Source organism: Semicossyphus pulcher, unplaced genomic scaffold, assembly GCF_022749685.1.
Source record: "Semicossyphus pulcher isolate SPU_LCO1_2020_fin unplaced genomic scaffold, fSemPul1.0.p SCAF_7, whole genome shotgun sequence".
In the NCBI taxonomy this organism is placed as follows: domain Eukaryota; kingdom Metazoa; phylum Chordata; class Actinopteri; order Labriformes; family Labridae; genus Semicossyphus; species Semicossyphus pulcher.
The window spans coordinates 9,681,985-9,701,802 of NW_027211748.1; the positions used below are offsets into that span (position 1 = coordinate 9,681,985).

Consider the following 19,818-nt stretch of genomic DNA (forward strand, 5'->3'; position numbering starts at 1 on the left):
AGCAGCGTGTGCGAGCCTTTAATACTTTGGAAAAAAGAAAGAACAGAAAATGTGTTGCAAATGTTACCAAGTTTGGCACACAACCTTTTATACAAGTGGATATAAATGATCCCAAATGATCCAGCACGTTTGGCCAAGTCTAAATTATGTCCCTCCCCTTCTCATATACACACACATGCACACTTTTTTCCTTGTTGCACTGCCTTGAGTGTGTTATTGGCCGGCTGCTCCATTGTATGACATAACATTTCCCTCTAGTCCCATGACTTCCAAAGTGGTGATTCAGTGTGTACGGGCAGACTTCTGGAAACAATGAGATAGAGAGTGGATGCTAGACGCTTAATAGTGTAAAGACTAAGAAGAAAATAATAGAAGAGAAGAGAAAAGAGAGTTAAAGGAAGAAAAAAAGCCTTATAGTCCTTATATGGTTGTTGTGTTTCCAGAGCTCAGCTCAGAGGAGGACGAGGAGGAGGAGGAGGAGGGAGACAATGAAGATGGCAGCAGTGACGAGTTCACGGACAGCATAGAGGAGGATGACAAAGTGACGAGCAGAAGTTTGGCTTCAATTCAGGTAAAATAAGTTGTTTGTAATAATATATTTATGGGCTTTTTTAGCTATGTCAAAGATTAAAAGTGCGCACAATATGTAACAGATCTGTTCGGACTTTCTTGATGTAGGCTCGTGGACCTGAGGGTGTGATCGGAGCCCCGGTGAGGGTGGAATTATTCCAGAGAGCTGATATACAGCAGCTCGAGGAAGCAAAGAGGACACTCGAAGGCCAGCTTGAGGAAATGAGGTTACAGCTGGACAGGGATGGATACACCTCCGTGGCTCAGATGAGGTGAGTTTTTTTGGCCTTTTTATGCCTATATTTGAGAGAGAGGACAGTGGATAGTGTCAGGAACGGGGGATGAAAACAGTAAGGGTCTGAGGGTGATCGCCGCATCTTGGACTGAGACGATTTAACCGCTGAGCTAAACCAGCGCCCCTATTTAGTTTGTTGAAGAGGACATCAATGCTTGTACAGAGTAAACGTGTACTGTGGAGCTCTTTGTTTTATGCATATGTCTGTAAGCTTTGTCCGTCTCATTCCAGGAGTGCACTGCAGAGGCTGCAGCAGGAGAATCAGGCTCTGAAAGAAAACAGAGGAAGATCTGAGAGTCACAGGAGTCTGAACCAGGAGGAGGAGGAGGAAGAAGAAGAAGAGGAGGAGTACGAGGAGGATATTGAGGAGGAGGATGAAGAAGAGGAAACATCATCTCCATTGCCGGGGGGGAAGCGAGGTCCTCCGTGTGTGAGCCTGAGTGACGAGCGAGGGAAGAGGCAGTGCACGTCCCGTCATCACACACAGCAGCCTGACACGGTAACATATCAGACATTTAGATAGAAATAAATCATGTCAACTTAAATCAGCAGCTTGAAGCAACTTATTGTATAATGCTCTAATAAAGATTCACATTCAGCACCCTGTACTGGAGCAGCTTCACCTCCAGGCCCTGCCCTCCTTTCCTCCATAATCACTGCAGCCTCCTGTTTTGTTCTTTCAGTCATGCGGTTGTTTATAAGAGTCATAGAGTCCTCACTTTGCTGTTGCAGGAAGGTGAGCAGGCCGACAGCAGTGATGTGGGAGGGCTCTGGCAGGATATAGAGGAGGGTCTCCACGAGCAGGCGGCCCGTTTGGAGTCCGATCTCGCTCTGAGCCACCAGGAGAACCGAGAGCTGCAGGAGAGGCTGATGGTGTCGGAGGCCACGGTGCACGCTCAGGCCGAACAACTGAAGGACTACAGAGACCTGCTCAGTGAGTGACACACAGGAACATGAGCTCAAACACCTTTAAGTTTAGAAGGTTGAAGTAATTTCTTTCTCTCGTCTCTGCAGCGGAGACGTCGGTCCAGCAGGCCAGTAAGCAGGTGCAGGTGGATCTGCAGGATCTGGGTTATGAGACGTGTGGTCGCAGTGAGAACGAGGCTGAGAGAGAAGACGCCAGCAGCCCAGGTGACAATCTTCTCTCACAATACAACAGCCTATGTTTTTTTCTTTCCTGTAAAAACACTCATCCTCTTGAATCGTGCGTCACTCTCTCCTCCTTCAGAGTTTGACGACCTGGAGATGTGCACATCACTCTCCCATCAGCAGGACTACGAGGGTGTGGGCGGGAGCTGGTACGCTGGCAGCAGCAACAGAGGTGCTTATGAAATGGGGGATGAGTCAGCATCTCTGCAGCATCTGGTCCAGGATCTGCGCTCACAGCTGACGCGCTGCCACAAGGTGATCCGTGGGCTGCAGCTGCGTGTGCGCTCTCTGTCCACCACCAGCGACTACGCCTCTAGCCTGGAACGAACACCGCGGAAGGTGCTGCACCATTAACCAGCTGCTTTCTGGTCTTTTAGGAACATTTTATGAATAAATGAAGCACTTTATAAACAACTTTTGCTCACCTTCTAGGTAAACTGGGCCTTTGAGACATCACCTGCCCCCAGCGGTGCTGAGGAGGATGAAGGCTGGATGTCTGACAACCAAGGGGTCCGCTCAGGCTCGAAGCCCAGCAGGGAGCTGCAGGAACTGATGGCACGAGTGGCGTCACTGGAGGCGCAGCTGAAGAGCTCCAAACTGGAGGGCAAAGGGCAAGTGGAGGAGGGGAAGTGTGCCACCTGGCCGGGGTGAGTGCACAGAGACAAAGAGGCAGATGTACAGGATTGCGGGGGAGGGAGAGGCTAGCAAGGGTTAGCTGTTGTGCCCTAAGGCAGAAAACACATGAACAAAATGATGGTTACTCATATGACTGAGAATATGTTAACATCTCTGTTAAAATGTGTTCTTCTTTGTCTTCCTCCCTTAACAGGAAGTACAACTCTCTGATCCAGACTCAGGCTCGTGAGCTGTCCCACCTGAGGCAGAGGATGAGGGAGGGGCAAGGAGTCTGTCACATCCTCACCCAGCACCTGGGTGACACCACCAAGGTAAACAAGCACTTATTAAATTATTAATTAAACCACACAGGAACCAAAGCGGTGTTTAATGTTCTTAAACCTGCTCAAACATCTTCCAGACCTTTGAGGAGCTGCTGCGGGCCAACGATATAGATTACTACATGGGTCAGAGCTTCAGAGAGCAGCTGGCACAGAACTCTGCCCTGGCACAGAGAGTGATCGCAAAGATCAGCGGACGTAAGGAACACTTCCTCAATCACATGAAGATACACTTTTAACATCCTTTTTTTTGGCCAGATTGTAATTTTTAACAACGTGTCCCGTCTCCTGTGCTCTACCTTCCCTGTTTTATTCCTGTAGGCGACCGTGCAGAGAGCCATGATGACAAGTCAGGCCATGAGCTGCTTGCCCTGCGGTGAGTCGGCTTGATCGTATTCACTGAAATCAGATTATGGGCCAACATTTGAATCATGATAAAACCAGAAAGCATTTAAGTACACATCATTTTAGACTCCTCAAACCCTACATTTTACACCAGCCATAGTCTGCAGTATCACCTGTTGCATTTAGATCTCTGCACCTCCATTGATGCTTTCTCTGTAGAGCATTCACTCCGTCCTAGTGATTAGTTTTCTGTCATGTGACACGCCGCGGCACGCGAGGAGCCGTCCACATGGCTCCTTATGGTGGAGAGGGGACAGCAGGTTGCTGTTAATCCTCACACAGGCCTGATCGCAGCGTGGATCCTTTCTTCTTAAGTTGCTTTAGATGAATAGACGTACAGGTGTCCCACCAGATGGGCTTAAAAGCTCCCTGTGACTGTGGGACAGTCTTTCACTGGTGTAGCTCCACTCAGTCGGACTCTGCTTAGTGGAAGAGGAGTTTTTGTTTAAAGTTCACTTTTTATTTTCTAATATTATTTGCAAAGAAGTCTTAGTGGCTGGATCTTCAGCTGGAGCTATAGTGAATCAAGGCTTTCTTTTCCTGGACTGGACTGACGGTGTGATGGCTCCTCTGTGGATGTCGATGATTTCTAAGAACAGCTCCATATACAGAGACTCTCTGTGGTCTTTCTCTGCGAGTCGAGGCCAAGCAAGAGAGAGCGCTTCCTTTAGGGTGCTGTGGGAGAGAGACAGGGAGTTCATGCTTCAGAAACTCAAACAGTAAGGGGAATGGGCTTTTTCTTTTTTTTTAAACACTTTTGCTTTTTATACATACAAAAGGAAACAAGAAAAAAATCTTACAACTGCACTCTTTTATTTTTTACATTGCAAATATTTCCTGTATTATATCTAAATGCTGTCTATGTCTGGGTCTGTTCCAAGCCAGTTTCTTGTAAAGGCCTTCCTACTAGCTGTGATTTTAAGTAGTAATTATCTTCCTTCAGGACCACTGTAGTCATGTAACCCAGATGGGTAGTTACTTTTTCACATAGGCAATAGTAGATTGGTCCATCTACAGCTGATGGTGGGTTAACATTGTATCCAGCATGAACAAATCGGAAATACATATTTATTTCCATAAATAGGAAAGCCGATTTTCCTTTTCCGCCTTCGCCTAACTTCCCTCTACTCTATGAGGGCTGCAACAGTAATCATTTTCATGACCCGTTAATCTTCTGAATATTTTCTTGATTTTATTGTTTTGTCTTTAAAATTGAAAAAATGTGAGTATACAGTATGTATTTATAATTTTGCCCAATGTGACATCTTTAAATGTCCTGTTTTTTGGACCAAAGTTTGAAGCTTTTCAGTTTACTGTCACGTTCGACAAAGACAGAATAAATTCTCACATTGAATCGACCAATAGTTGCAGCTTTACAGTCTTTAAACACAGTTGATGTAATGTTGGCTTTTGTGGTTATTGACACATATAAAGATGTAAATAGAGTCAAATCTCTGTTACAAACTGGGCCAGGGAATTCCACTTCACAGAGTAATTGTTAATTCTGTCGTGTGCACACGCAGGCTGAGTAAGGAGCTTCAGCACAAAGATAAAATCATCGAGTCGCTCCACACCAAGCTGCAGCAGCGTCCAGAGACCCCTTCCAGCTGCCAGGCTCTCTCTGAGACCACCGACCAATCAGACAGAACCTCTATGGTGTCCGACGAGTACAGAACCAATGAGGAGTTGGAGCTGTGCTCTGATTTAGACGCCAGAGAGTATCAGGAGGAGCAGCGTCTGCGACAGCAGGGACACGGATCAGAACAAGACGGTACAGTAGAAGTTTATCCTCATGTTTACCTCTCCTGAAATATCTCTTCTATCCTTTCACTTTCCATTCCCCTCCTTTAGTCCGTCCATCTCTCCTTCCTCCTCATCGTCTCCTCAAGTCCTCCAGCAGCTGTCCCAACATGCTCGGCTCAGCCCCTGTGGGTTTGACCAGTCAGATCTCCAGAGGTACAAGAGTCACAGCTGGATATGACTGAACACGTTCACACTTTCTTTGCCTCCTTCTCCTCATCCTCATATTCTGTACCTGTCGCTTCCTGTTATTCTCCTCCAGCCCTGTACAGGGAGCCTGTCTCCTTCTCCCTCTCTGTCCCCTGTGGCCCTGACGTCTGGGGTAAAGAAGTCCCTTCTGACCCCCGGCCCAGGGCCCTGTCTGTGATCGCTGTTCGCCCTGAGCTGGACTCGCTCTACAAACAGATGAATGAGCAGCACAGGGGTGAGGGGCCAGCAGGGTGTCTGTCTCGGCCTTGTGTGGAATTAAAAGTGTAAATCAAAGATAGAAGTTTTACAAAGTCACCTTTTTATTCATGTTTCACTCTTCTCTGTGTGGTCTCAGGCTTTGCAGTTCCTCATGACCCGGCTCTGTACGCTGTCTCACCTGGTGCTCACAACCAGCACAACCTCTCCAGCAGCTACAGCCAGCTTTCCCAGCATGCCTTTCAACCGTATCAGCTGGGTGGCATTCCTGAAGGCCACTCGCTGAAGTCTGAACCAGGTCTCGTGACGGGAGGGGCTCTGTGGGACATGGAGAACATGGTTCAGCAGGTGGGAAGCTACTCTGGATCACCGGGACACCAGCAAGGAAACAGCCATGCAGGTGATAAAAAAAGCTTCCCAGCCCCATGTTGGGAATTATCTGCTCCGTTGAAGTACATAAATGATTCAAGTATTATTGTTACTTTATGTGTCCAGGGGTAAATTTGATAGAGGAGCACTTGCGGGAGGTGAGGTGTCTCCGTCAGCGTCTGGAGGAGTCCATCAGGACCAATGAGAGGCTCCGACAGCAGCTGGAGGAGAGACTGGCCTCTACAGGGCGTGATGGAGGTGCTAAAGCCCTCACAAACTCTGCAAACACTATCACTTCTTTTTCTATAAGAATTGATGCTCAATCATTTTGGGTTTTTTTTCTCCAGGGGCTCCAACAAACATCTACATTCAGGGCCTGGACACGGTCACTCAACTGTCCAATGAGATCAGAGTCCTGAAAGAAGAGAACCTGGGTCTACAGTCGCGCCTGCAGGCCAGCACAGGTGCTTCTTCTGACAGTCAAATGAAGCTTTCTGTATTTGCTTCTGTAATCTGTGTTGTAACCTGTTGGACTCATCCCTCAGACTCATGTGAGGAGGTGGTGCAGCTGCGGGAGGCGGTGTTCACAGCCCGCGCCCGCCTGAAACAAGCGGAGCTGGAGGCGGAGCAGTGGAAGGAGGAGCTGAGGCGACTTCAGGCTCACAGTCAGGAGCAGGGCCAGCAGATACACATGCTGAGGCAGGAGCGACAGAACAGTCAGGAGAAAACCAACAGGTCAGTGTGTGTGACTCAAACAATGACAGACACGTAGATAGAAACAGTACGTGTGTGTTTACATTTCTGTTCTCTGATTTGTGCATCCTCAGGCTGCAGCACGAGGTGTCTCTGCTGCAGCAGCAGCTCTGTGAGAGCAGAGAGCTCATCCACTCCCTGCAGAGTGAACTACAAGTGTACGACCGAGTGTGTTCCAGCACAAAGGCCAACAAAGGTCAGTCAAACTCTTTTACTCATGGTATGTTTAATGTTTTTAAATAGAATAGTGTTTTTTTGAAGCCACTGTGTGCACGATTTCCTGTGAAATTCCGCACTTTGGCGCCATCTGGTGGACACTTTTTTACAAACATTATGTCTTAAGAACAGTTTGAAAGATGATGTGACTGCAACATTCTCTACATTGTGATTTCAAACACCTTCCAAAGTTTTTAAAAACATGTATGAAGAATTATTTGTATTGTGCTGGAAGGCAACACTTGAAAGTGCTTCAAAGACAGAATCAAGTCCAGTCAGACCCACCAGTCATTGTATATGTTGTGTTTTAGGCTACCTGTGTGAGCTCCCGGGTCTGCCAGTGGAGCTGGGGGAGCTGCTCGGGGAGGTGAGGAGTCTGCGAGCCCAGCTGCAAACTAGCGTCCAGGAGAACAGCGCCCTCAAACAGCTGGAGCTCCACAAGCAGCTGGAGCAGAAGCTGGGTGTCGTCTCTCCTCGGACTCCCTCCCTCTCCGCGCTCACCGCCAGCCCTCAGAGAGAGAACTTCTACAGACGGCAGCTGCTGCACGGTGAGACGGAGGCCTCTAAATATAACACAGATTTAATACTAAACAAAATGTTTGTGAGGCTTCGCGTGCTGTGGTGTGGTTTGCTGTGTGTACCAAGCCTGGATTGTGTTTGTGTGTGCTCCACAGACCCTGCCCCGTCTCCACCGGTCAGGGACATCGGTCTGTTTAACTGTGGATCCCCCGGTCCTCCCTACTCAGACCTGGACGACAGCCATAGCACTGCCAATGGTGTGACTCTAACGGACCTGCATGACTGCAGCTAAGACTGCTTTAGATTATAACAATAATACCTCCCTATTCTAATTTGCCTGACAGAGCATTGTTTTAAACACTCACTCAGAGTCCTTTCAAAATAAAATCCAAGCTCTTTTATCTCCCGCAGACCCTCTTGACCCTCACTCTGAGCTAGAGGGGGACGCCCCTGACGGTTCCTTTGCAAACCGCAACGGCCGCCACGCCATCGGCCACGTGGATGACTTCAGTGCTCTCCAGCAGCAGATCCTGGAGGGTCGCAGCCTCGTGCAGCGCATGGAGAGCACCCTGCAGGCCTGCCTCGGCCCGCCGCTGCTGGAGGGTGACCAGAAACAGAGCAGTGAGCTGGTAAGACATTTTTTTTTATTTTCAAAACAATGGAAACAAATTTTAAGTATGAAGTATCTAATGGATCTCTGTGTGCAGATCCTGGACTACGGCTGTGTGAAGAGTCTGCTGTCCAACACAAAGACTCTGAGGCAGATCCTGGAGGAGGCAACGTCTCTGCTGAAGATGTTCTGGAGAGCAGCTCTGCCCAGCACGGATCCCTCCATCCACAACCTCAAGAAGGTTTGGGACACATTACTCCTCTATTATGTCGGATCTTTACAAGTATAAAAGAATAAAAAGGCAAGCATGATAACAAATGTCACTTTGTGTGTGTGTGTGTGTAGGAGCAGTGTATGCAGGAGGAGATCTTGTCCCTGAAGCTGCGTGTGTCCGAGCAGGAGGAGGTTCTTAGAGGGACGATTCAGAGACTGAGGAGCACCAGCCGCACCAAGGAGAGCATGGAGCACTTCATAGTCAACCAGTGTGAGTGTTTCTGCACTTTTAGATGTGTGGCCCTGTTTTAATCACACAAGGGCAGTGACAGACAGCTGAGGCAATCACAGAAAGAGATAACAGATAGACCAATTAAGAATCAAACCTCCAGTAAATCGTTTTTGTTTTCTGGATAGTGCAGAATACCGACTGTCAACGCACCTGCGCTCCTGCATGTTACATTTTTAGGGTTATTTGAATGCATCTCCAGATTTGAGAGTGTTACATTTAGGAGATTTATATGCAAAAAATGGAGGGGAAATGGGTTTATTTTATGTCTTGTAATACCAACAAAGAAAGGGTTTTTTCTTGTCGTTGCAGTGTCAAGGACTCGTGATGTGCTGAAGAAAGCAAGAACAAATTTAGAGGTGAGCTAAAATCACTGATGAAAAATCACTCATAATATAGATCATCTGTGTGCGTCCTCCACAGGTCACATGTGTATCACTATTGTATGTTGTGACATCCTTATCTTTCATATTTATGTATGATGTAAAATCACTATTGCCTTGCCTGTCTCACTTGTTCCTTCGTCCTGCACCTGTCTCTCCTCTTCCCTCCTCTCGTCTCATCCTTCAAACCCTCCAGAAGAACGAGCTGAGACTCTCCTCTCTTAGCTCCTCCTCTTCCTCCTCTCCTTATGCTGGTAATTTGTCTGGCATCTTGTGATCATGCATATAAGTATTCGTTGTCCCAGACATTATATAGTAAAAACCTTACTGCTCACATGTGTACGTGCAGGTGTAAATGTAAATATGATTGCTAGGCTGTGGTCTGGGGCAGCTTTTACCTCCATGTGGATTTGCTTTTTCTAACCATGCCGACATCACTGCTTTACCATCCAGTCTGACAGCAAACTCCATCCTGCTTTGAGTAGAGTCTGTGAAGTAAATCTGTTTGAATGAAGGTTTCAGAGGCTATGAGTTTATCCTGAACCAACAACACTGATAGGAAACTGCATACATACTCATCCGCTCAGCCCCCACTGCATTTAAGGGTTGTTTACTTCTAAATGTCACATGTACTAGGGTCTATTTATATCCTTAGACCCCCCCGCAGTTAGCGCCAAAATAACTGCACACTACATAGTTTCCATAGTCTGTGTATGTTGTTATACAGGAAAACATGTGACAGTTCCAAGAAAGGTTTAACTACTGCCCTTTAATGTTAAGAGAGTCATTAACAACTAGATTCATTGACACCACCAGGCACGCAGCACACAGACAAGCCCAGCAAGTGTGTGTGTGCGTGTGAGGGACAGATGATTTGAATAACAGCACCGTAATCACCCACTCAGCTTTCCATCTGCAAGCAAGTTGTATTCTGCGATCATTGTTCCGACTAACAAACCGCAAAGTTAAACTGCTTCTTGTTGTGGTGTTATGTGTTTTTAAAAGAATGGTTCAACATTTTGGGAAATTCTTGCCAAGAGTTAGACGAGAAGATTGATACCACACAAGTCTGTACTCTAAATATGAAGTTCTCGACGACAGTTAGCCTAGCTTAGCATAAGGCGGAATAGCAGGAGGAAACAGTTTGCCTGGCTCTGTCAGAAGGAGACAAAATGTACATACCTGCCCCTAAAGCTCATTATTTAGCACTAATTGGTGGAGATTTTGGAATATCTGCACCCAGTCAAGACATGATCTACCCCCCCCCCAACCCCCCAAGTATCACCGTATCTTGTTTTTACAGTTTTTGTTTGGGTTAAAAAAACAAGATGAAATATTTTAATTTGTGAACTTGATGGGTTTTTAAATAAAGACATGTAGAGTGTCAGGGTATCTACTGTATAGCCCCCCTGTTTCCAGTCTTATGCTAAGCTAAGCTAACTGTTAGCTTAGCTGTTAACTGTTGCTCTAGCTTCATGTCAGCGTACAGACACAAGGGAGGTATTGATCTTCGTATCCAACTCGCCGCTAGAAAAGTTAATATTTATCAAAACGTATTCTTTGACATCCCGCCTCGCCTTCTTTTTGTTCAGCCTGAATAAGAACTGATGAATTCAAACATTCATCTTGATCTTCTCTCTTCTCTCCAGCTGAGGACCCAGGAGGTGCTGCCAGAGAGCGGCCTGCTGATCACATGTTCCTGAAGACCAGCGGTTCCTCCGGAGCTGCAGCCAATCAGCTTCCAGCAACCAGGAAGCGCAGCAGCCAATGCCTGCTTTAGACTTTTAAAAAGAACCAGCCTCAACGCCGCCACCTCTGACCTCTATAGTAAAACAGCCAAGACCCACGACTCCCCCTCTCCCTCCCCCACACCAGCCTCTCCTCCCGTCCCGCCTACTTTATGCCTTTACCTCCATCCAGCCATGAGAGTGCTTCCATCCTGTCCTCCACCAGGCAACATGTGCACAGTATAATCTGCACCTTGAGCCTTATAAAACTCCCCTCACCTCCCTCGCTAGTTATCTGCCTCTCTCCCCCGTCCCACCACATGTAGTGTTGTCTTTGAGTGACACAGTCAGCAGTTTGCCTTGTCGTGTGTGTGACAGAAGGAGGTTTGAAATGTGTCTCTGGTGGTTTTAGATGAAGTGTGTCCTACTGATGGAGCTGGTTGAAGATGCCCATAGACAGGAAGTGATTGTTTTCTCTCAGGGGTTGTATTTCAGAAACTTTCAGAATAAATGTACTGAAGGAATTTTTAAAAAGAATCAGAGTAGACTAGACCAGACTAGAGAGAAAATAACCTGTTAGTAAAAATAGAAAGTTTCAGTGATACAAACCCAGAATCTGCGTCTACGAGCATCTTCTCCTGAGAGCCAGACAGCCTGTGGACAGAAAAGAAGGTCATGCATGTTTAATCGTTGCTTGTGAGAGGAATTCTGCACACACGAACACACACATATGTTGTGTATATTTCTATATGTGTGGTCAAAAAACCACCGTTCACTCAAAGACAAGACATCCTCAACTTCGACTGCCACAGAAATGCAAGTTTACTTCTCGTGGCACTTTTATTAACGAGGACATCTTTTTTGCAAACGCAATGCAAAGAACAGTGACACCCACAAATGTATCACTACACAACCATGGAGGAATGTAGAGTAGATGTGTACTAGTTATATCTGTATTTATGGAGGAAGCTAATGAACGGTATATCAGCCATTTAAAAAAGGGTTATGAGGGCAGAACAGAAGCCAGAAAAAGGTTCAATTTTAGTCAAACGCCTCCTTTTTGGGCCCTAAAGGTGCCTTTTTTTCTGGCATCTAACTACTGAATTTAATATGTGAAAAAAAGGGGAGGAGGTCAACTAAATTCTCAAGACTTTCACTGATGTTTTTTGTCGGGATTTACAAGAAGAATGTAACTAGAATTGGAAAGAAAAGAGGTTAAAGTGCTGAAATGGAACCAGGCTAAACACGCGTATTCAAGCTCCTCTGTAGGAGTTCTCATACGAGCATGTGCAATAATGATGTTGTTTTTTGAATGATCATGCTGCACTGGGTTATTATTATTATTATTTCTTTGCTTGACACTGGATTATTAGTCACACTCATCATAACGTATAGGACACTATCAGTGTCAGGATTGTACTTTTGTCTGAAGTGTTGATGCATGACACAGATTGTAAATGGTCTAATCTAAGCTATGGAACAGGGGATTGCCAATACTTGCCAAAGTTTGAACTCTTACTTTCACTTTGACTTGCCTTGTCCATGCGAATGACAAACCCAGGTCTGATCAGGCCGCGGGGGAAACCGAGGTGTCTCTTTACAGAGGGCCTCCAGAACCACAGAGACGGTAACCGTTAGACAGATGCGTCAGATTGTTTCGAATTGTGCGACAGAATTGAGCTCCTTTTTTTGGACCAAAACTCAGCAGTGGATTTTTTTCCCACAGGGTCATTTGCTATTGTCTTGATGTTATTTTTTCTCTTGGTTCAGGCCGCGTTAGCATTCCCATGGCAATGGCAATATAGGTTATCAAGTTCTCATAGATGCAAACTTTGGCAGGCTACTGGTGGGATCATTGTTCTTTCATTCACTCACTTATAACACGTTTCGTTTGGTGTGTTTTCTGGCTGTACATTTGCCATTTTATGCTGTAAATATTCGCTTTTTCTGTATGAAATTTACCTGTGTGAGTGTGTGTGCGCGCATGTGTGTGCCTGTGTGCGTGTGTGTGTGTGAAAAACCATCCAACGTTTGCTTTTTGCAAAGTTGATTTTCTGGGTAGCTGTGCAATAGCTTTATATCTTTTAATTTGATGTTAAACATCACAGTGTTACGAGGGCGTTCGCCACATTCACTTCCTGCAATGTGTGATTTATATGCAGTGTGTTAGAGGATTGTGTCACTTTGAAATCATTTAGTCACAGAAGAAATCACAAACTATGCCTTCATGATATCTAAGTCACTGAACACAATATCGTCCACCTATAACAAAGCTCTGATTGATGTTGCTTCGCTTGCCTTTAGCTCGAGAGCGCCTTCAGTCCGCTCTCGGGGTAGAAATGGCCTTGAACTAGCGCTCGTCTACCTGAGAAATGAGGTTTTGTTTGCGCTCGAGTCTTCAAAAGCAGACAAAAGTTGCCAAGTATTTCAATAGAAGAGAAAAGTTTGATATTGCCTTTTGAAACTGAAGTTAAAGGGAAAAGTTTTGAATTGTCTACTGATAAAAAAGAAGCCAGCGACTGAACGATTGTGAACCGTTGGATCCACAAAGCACCTTGTTAGAGCGTAAACAAAGCCTTTTTGCTACTTGTTATTAAGAAGGGAATAAAAACTGTAGTTTGTAATGTTGCTCCTGAGTTGCGTATGTATATAGTGCTATTTGAATGGTGCAGCTTTTATGTGGTTGGAAAGCAGCTTTTTTCTGAGCTTGTGCATAATGAACTAGAAAGCCGATACAGGACTCATAAGGATCCTGTCTCTGACGACAGTTAAGTTTGCTGTGTTGGCAAAAGTGTTACCAATGAAAGATTTTGGGACAGAATGAATAAAACACTTTAAAACTTTGTGTGCTGTACTTGTTTTATATATTCTTTATCCCTGTTAGCTTCTGCCTTCACAAGTTGATAAAAGTTTTTACTTTTGGTCATTAAAGAGTACCTTCACCACTCTGGCCACGCCCAATAGTGATGTCACAGTGTACTGTCACACCCTGGGGGTACACGCCTACATCACTGAAGCGAGTTTTCTTTAAAAGTATACTTTAACTACGATGCTGAAAGATTAACTGACAGAAAGATAAATGATGAATAGATGCCATAAGTGTGCATTTAGTCAAAAGAACATTTCTAGTGTTATTTAATTACAGCTGTAGAAAATTATTAAATGTTGCTGCAGAACCAGGGCATCATTTTTTTATTCAGCCATCAGATCTCAAAAGCATTGAGACAAAAACATTTAAAATCTAAAATATATGGGTTGAATAAACATGTATTAAAGATGTACAAAACTGTCATTTTTTAAGATTATTATTTTGGCCTTTATTTTGATAGGACAGCTGAAGAGAGACAGGAAATGTGGAGAGTGGGGGATGACATGCACCAAATGATCGGCAGACTGTGAGTCAAGCCTGCGATTGGTGCATCGAGGACTGTGCCCTCTCTACAGGGGGCGCCCACTCGACCTACTGAGCTAAACCAGCCCCCCACAAAAGTGTCTTTAATCCAGACTGTTGTCTTTGTAAACTACAGAGAAAAGAAGACAAAAAGAAGGTGATTAGGACTGGTGTGTCCTCTCTTTATTTGCAAACAGGTAAACCTTGTACAGTAAATTATCACGCTGGTTCTGCAAAGCATTTAAAACAATCATGAAACGGTTGTAAAATTCAAGTTTTGGTTTTAGCCTCAAAACACTGCGTGGTGTTCACTGTGTCTGTCCAAACTCCCTTTATATCTGTAAATCTCAAAACTCTTTGGACAAATATGCATGGTTCTGCTTGACATTCAAAGAATATTGGGATTTATCAAAGCCCATTTTTAAGTCTGTAGTTAAAACAACCGTGGGTATATACGCAGGCCGAGAACCGCCTTGCTTGCAATTATTGTTTTGAATGCCCTTATCTCTAGATCAGCTTAGATAGCTTCTTTACTAGCTTGTGGGTTTGAGTTAACTGCCTTCATAAAAAATTATTCCAAGCCTGGCCATTCTGGGCTACCGTAGATATATACTGTACATCTAAACCGCACAACTTTCAAGAAGCAAAAATAAATTACCAAAGCCACCACACCTCAAAATACAGATTAATCACACTGTAAAGAACACGTGAGCAAACTTTGTACACTTTGAAATTCTTGGCAGCTCTCTTTCTTTAAAGCCCTTAAAATCTATCTGACAATGTGCCTCTGATGCCGTCTGGTGCGGCCGATCTGCTGCTGAATGTCATCCACACACAGTAAATGCGTCGTATCCTCGCATGTTGCAGACATTCAATGCATGCAAAGCAGCAAGTTCAAACTGCGGATTGGACTATACATGTCACAGATACATACAGTACATTCCTATTTCACAGACAAAAGATGCACATACATATAAAGCACTGCAAAGTTCATCATATCTAATAAAAAAAAGAATAAATAAAAAGCACAATGTTGGTTTTAAAGTCCAGTACAAGAGTTGTCTGCTGCATAGTTCTAAATAATAGTTCTTATATCCACACCCCTGCTCACAGGAGGGTAAAGTGCTCGCAAAAATACGTCAAGATAAAGGCAACAGCAGAATATTATTGACCTCAAACACCATGTTTATAAACAGATAAATACTCCACCTATAGTGACCTCTACATTTACAGAGCAGTAGAATCCACTGACAAATTCAACAAAGTAACGTTTAATATGTACCAACTAAGAAAATAAGATGTTTTCACTGCTGACGCACGAGTCTGCAGGGTTTAATTTAGTTCTCTTTATAGGTGTAATACCTGTACTAGTATTGGAAATACCTCCGATACAGCCTTTAATGCAGTAGCCGTGAATACTCAAGTCAAAGCTCGAACAGATAGCTCCCAAAAAACGTGTTTCTTTAATGCCAAGACAATCGCCTACACAGCAGTAATAGCAGCTACAGTTCTAGTGGAGCAAAGAAGAACTGGTTTCAGCTCAATTATCATGTAACCACAACAACAGTGCTCTGCTAGCGGCAAATGTAACATCAAAGCTAGCAATATGTAAGCAACCAGTGTTTTCCCATCACACATTTTAAGGCTGTTTCTAAACATTTTGACTTAACATAATAAAAACCAAAAAACCTCAAACTAAAGCAGTTTCGTGTAACGAAAGCGTAGTTTCTGCTACGCTCAGGACGTCAGGAGGGGCTGCAAGCTGAGGTGCCGCTAAAGTTAGCTTAGCCTTTTTCAGCTGGTTTTAAGGCTTTAGCAAAAATCATATCACGTCCACGCAGCTTGAGTAGTATACAGCTATTAAAAATAATATGCAAATGTACATGTTTTAAAAGCACTGGTATCAAAGGGGTACTTGGTATCAGCCTATACCCAGGTCTCAGGTTATTGCACTTCATGTTCAAGCAACTCCAGGTCTTTCGCTGTGATCAGCACCCAGACTCTGAAACACACAATCATTCTGTTATCCTGCAGGCTAAGTTGCCATAAATGCTATCAAGTGAATAAGGTCAAGGGGGATTTGACAACACAACACTTTAAAATCAAAACTGCTGATTCACATCAATAACACACAAAAAGCCCTCACTTTATGTGTACATCCTAATAATCCATCACAGATCTTGTGTTTATCACCGACATGCAAATATCCACAAGGTGCAGCGAACGCTCAAACACACGCACACGCAGTGATTTAATCTGTCTCTTCTCAGCCTGTAGACTTCAGAGGAAGAAGCCACAGTGTGGATTCCCTCTCTCTCCGACACCCTACACACACTCTTCGCTACTTTTGTTCAAAGCCCTTTGTAGACCGAAGTGCACCCTTTTCAAAAAACCAAGCCACAGTCACAGTCCCTTTAGCTCCGCCTGTAAACTTGTTTCAGTGCAAGTTTGGCTAAACGTGATAAAAACAAAAGCATCAGATTGCCAACATGCTGCTCGATGAAAGCAATGTGGAGCACCCAGGGTGAGGTTTAGATCGGCTTGTAAAGCAGAGAGGTGACGTATTTCTTCTTGTATCTGTGAGTCGCGCTCAGCACCATCACTCCGTCCTGCACAGACGGAAACACAACACACAGGAAAGATGCCATAAGTGGGACAGAAAAACAGAGACTCTTAAATGTTCAAAACTACAAACGTGTCGATACAGAACGACAGAGAAGAATGAAAAAAGAATTACAAAAATAGAGGAAAAGTATGAAATCTTAAGCGACTGATATATGTGAAGAAAATAAATTAGATTAGTATTTAATGTACAAACTCCTACCTTTATCGACAGAGCGTAAAGATGGTTTAACATGACGTGGTTGGGTTCAGGCAGCAGGGCGGGGTCACACTGCCAAAACAGAAAAAACAAGCAAAACTTACAAACCACAGAGAAAAGGGTAAACAACAACAAAAACTAAATCGGGAAAGGTAAGGACACTGACAGATATATTGGTGTCCTTGTTGAGTATCACTTGAAGGAGGTGAGGAGGGAGAATGGGTGGGGCTTTGAAATGCTCCTCAGGTCTGAAGACGTACTGCTCCTGTCCGTACGGACCTGGAGGGGAGCTGGACAGATCTGCACACACAACAGTCATGATTACACTACTGAAAGGGTTATAAGGCTTCAGGGCTACAAGTTCAGTGTATATGAGTAGGCCAATCTCTAACTTAAATTATGCATTAAAATGACAAACATACAAGTATGATTATGGATGATGTGTGTCATGCCTCTCCCTATGTATTTGGTAGGCTAATAAAAAACAGTATAAACATTGTGAGAACATTGACAAGGCTGACCTGATGTGTCCGAGCACTCCAGAGAGTCAACGTGCAGGGCGTCAAACACCTCAAAGTCTGACTTCTTCACCTGGATCAGGTTGTTGATGGTGCCGAGCTGGCTGGTTACAACAGGCTGCAGAGGAGAAATGTTCTAGGTTATGATCAAGCGTTTGTTATAAGAATTATACATCAACACACATTTCCCAGGGTGTAGAAAGGCTCTGGTGTTAATGAACCTTTGAGGTTCCTGTCCTTTAAGGTTTACAGCAGAAAAAAGATTTGTAACATGCCTATAAGAAGTGTCTGTATTGAAAAAATACTTAAAGAAATGACAAAAACGGATCCCTCACCTCTGAGGGATCGTGGACCCACTGTCCGTCTACAAAGAACTTGTACTGGTGCTCTCCTTCAGGCAGGTCCAGGATCGCTACAAAGTCATTATGGCTTTGCAGAATAAAAAAGAAAGAGTATTAGTGCCGCACTATGCTTCCTATTTAGTTAAAACTCTTCAATTGTCCAATATAGTTAGAGCCAGCATGTATAAGCTGAGACCATTTGAATGGGATCCCGAGGAGAAGTGAAAGCGAGAGCGAGAATGACATAATAAGAAAAATACTTACCTCTTATTTAGTGGTATCTTAGTGCTCCAGTTATTAAAGGAACCGGCTATATAGACCTCCTTTCCCCCTCCGGCCCAGCGGATGACCGTGGGTCGAGCTTGAGGAACAGTCTTCACCAGGTCATCCAGATCAGGAGTGAATTCTTTCTCTCCTAACGCCTGAAAATCAAAAGTTAATTGAAACATTAACTAAAAGCTGTTCTTTAAAAAACTCATAACTAAAAAATGCCTCAGATATTTGAAAACTGCAGAACAAACAAAATTCTGTACAAATATCTATATTTCTGTTTCTGTGTTTTCCTGCAGCACCTTGGACTCTGGCCCGTGGGTGTTGAAGATGTTGGGGTCATCTGTGCTGTCCACCATCTTGCTGCTGTGTTCATGGTCTTTCTGACTGCCGCTGCTGTCCGAGCGGTGGGCTTTGGCTCCATGGCGATCTCCAGCCATCCTGTCACTTGTGTTGCCCATGATGCCTCAGTGTTTTTGGTGCTACTGGGGAGAAAAAAACATACATTCAAGGACTATAATTCTGTTGTAATCTAGCCAGAAACGTACAATATAAAAAAATGCTAGACTAGATACTAGACAGTAAGGAAGTATTTATTTTATTCTATTTGCTGTTTATTACTACAACAATAAATTTCATGGAGATTTTTTCAAAGAGCAACCCTATTGTGGAAAAACTCATTAATAAAGCTTAGTGAGGCAGTGTCCTGAAAAGCTTAAAGTTGTTTAATGTATTCGTTTGCTTCATGTAAAGCCAATGCTACTAATACATAACCATGCCATAGTTTCAGCCTTTCATGCATTATAACAACAATGTAATGATAGCACATATCTGAAATTAACTGTGGCTAGCAACAGACTAATATGACAGCAGAATATACGAATTTTAAATGCGACATGACAACAATATAACACAGCAACCACCATCTTAACACAGGTACATCAATTATACATATCATAGTAGCAGTTTGGTTCTCCTATGAAGCTAAACTGCTTCTCAGAAAAGCTAAAAGGCTTATCAACAGACTAGACAGCCTCAGGTAAAAGCTAACTCGCCACAACAGATCAGACTTCAACAACCGCTTAACGTTAAGACAATCATCCTGTCAGACACAACACCGCCTGTTAACGCCCACTAGCTACTTAGCAAGCAACAGGTTTTAACTTAACAAACTATGTAATAGACACAAGTATGCCAATAATTAAAAACAGTTAGTAGACATAGCATGCTAGCTGTAACTGACCAGAGTCTCCGCTCTGGTTGTTCAGCTGTGCCCACCTCAGGTCACTTCTGCAGGAGAATATTTTTAGCTGCTGTTAGCTAGTTAGCTGTTAGCTGTCACTTTCTAACAACCAGCGAGCTGTTGAGACCTCAGTGTCGATTATGACAACTCAACAATATGTTAATCACAATTAACAAAAGAGCGAATAGATTTACCGATGCCAGCTGGAGGAATTTTGTAGTTTTTTCAGCGGAGGGCAAACCTTGTCCAACAGCTGCAGCGCATTGGTCGGTGCCCCTGCTACGGTGTGCGACGAGGACAAAAAGTAGTCAAACAATTCAACTATCGGAATCTTGAATGAAGTAAAAATTACAGATACGATTACATTACAGTGTATTATTTACTTCAAAGTGGATAAGAAATATTTCAATAACATCAAAGACCTCTTTCTGATATGTTCATGGTCTCTTCGTCTGTATATACGTCCTAAAATGGATGATAATATTAATGTTACAAAAATTCTGTGATGCAGGTGCCCATAATCAAAAATGCGAAGACTCTTAATTGACGTATTATGAGTACACTGGGTTTATCTT

The 19,818-nt window shown here is 44.0% G+C and overlaps 2 protein-coding genes across 8 annotated transcripts in view; one reads left to right on the plus strand and one right to left on the minus strand.

Moving 5' to 3' along the window:
- The window catches only part of LOC138611397 (myomegalin-like), a 42,656-nt gene extending 29,154 nt beyond the window's left edge, over positions 1-13,502 (plus strand). For 2 of the 6 annotated variants that reach the window (XM_069684480.1, XM_069684475.1), the window contains 26 exons: positions 444-571; positions 679-842; positions 1,097-1,364; positions 1,598-1,799; positions 1,880-1,996; positions 2,094-2,353; positions 2,447-2,661; positions 2,844-2,961; positions 3,051-3,168; positions 3,292-3,346; positions 4,899-5,146; positions 5,227-5,331; positions 5,438-5,599; positions 5,720-5,980; positions 6,076-6,207; positions 6,297-6,413; positions 6,495-6,684; positions 6,777-6,898; positions 7,230-7,466; positions 7,593-7,694; positions 7,849-8,066; positions 8,145-8,288; positions 8,393-8,531; positions 8,862-8,908; positions 9,129-9,186; positions 10,582-13,502. In XM_069684480.1, the coding sequence (XP_069540581.1) occupies positions 444-571; positions 679-842; positions 1,097-1,364; positions 1,598-1,799; positions 1,880-1,996; positions 2,094-2,353; positions 2,447-2,661; positions 2,844-2,961; positions 3,051-3,168; positions 3,292-3,346; positions 4,899-5,146; positions 5,227-5,331; positions 5,438-5,599; positions 5,720-5,980; positions 6,076-6,207; positions 6,297-6,413; positions 6,495-6,684; positions 6,777-6,898; positions 7,230-7,466; positions 7,593-7,694; positions 7,849-8,066; positions 8,145-8,288; positions 8,393-8,531; positions 8,862-8,908; positions 9,129-9,186; positions 10,582-10,712 (4,058 nt within the window). In that variant the 3' untranslated portion in view covers positions 10,713-13,502. The remainder of the gene's footprint in view (positions 1-443; positions 572-678; positions 843-1,096; positions 1,365-1,597; positions 1,800-1,879; positions 1,997-2,093; positions 2,354-2,446; positions 2,662-2,843; positions 2,962-3,050; positions 3,169-3,291; positions 3,347-4,898; positions 5,147-5,226; positions 5,332-5,437; positions 5,600-5,719; positions 5,981-6,075; positions 6,208-6,296; positions 6,414-6,494; positions 6,685-6,776; positions 6,899-7,229; positions 7,467-7,592; positions 7,695-7,848; positions 8,067-8,144; positions 8,289-8,392; positions 8,532-8,861; positions 8,909-9,128; positions 9,187-10,581) is intronic. The other 4 variants (XM_069684476.1, XM_069684477.1, XM_069684478.1 and 1 more) reach the window with 4 other exon arrangements.
- A 702-nt stretch (positions 13,503-14,204) lies between these two features.
- Positions 14,205-19,522, minus strand: prkab2 (protein kinase, AMP-activated, beta 2 non-catalytic subunit). 2 transcript variants are annotated; one of them, XM_069685276.1, is made up of 8 exons: positions 19,438-19,522; positions 18,303-18,482; positions 17,995-18,152; positions 17,725-17,818; positions 17,393-17,507; positions 17,038-17,171; positions 16,875-16,943; positions 14,205-16,659 (listed from the first exon to the last, which is right to left on the minus strand). In XM_069685276.1, exons 2-8 carry the CDS (start codon positions 18,459-18,461, stop codon positions 16,582-16,584), a joined length of 807 nt encoding a protein of 268 aa, XP_069541377.1. In that variant the 5' UTR covers positions 18,462-18,482; positions 19,438-19,522; the 3' UTR covers positions 14,205-16,581. The 2 variants fall into 2 exon arrangements, with proteins under 2 accessions (XP_069541377.1, XP_069541378.1); XM_069685277.1 differs by having other exon boundaries at positions 18,303-18,485; positions 19,438-19,520.
- Positions 19,523-19,818: the final 296 nt, after the last annotated feature.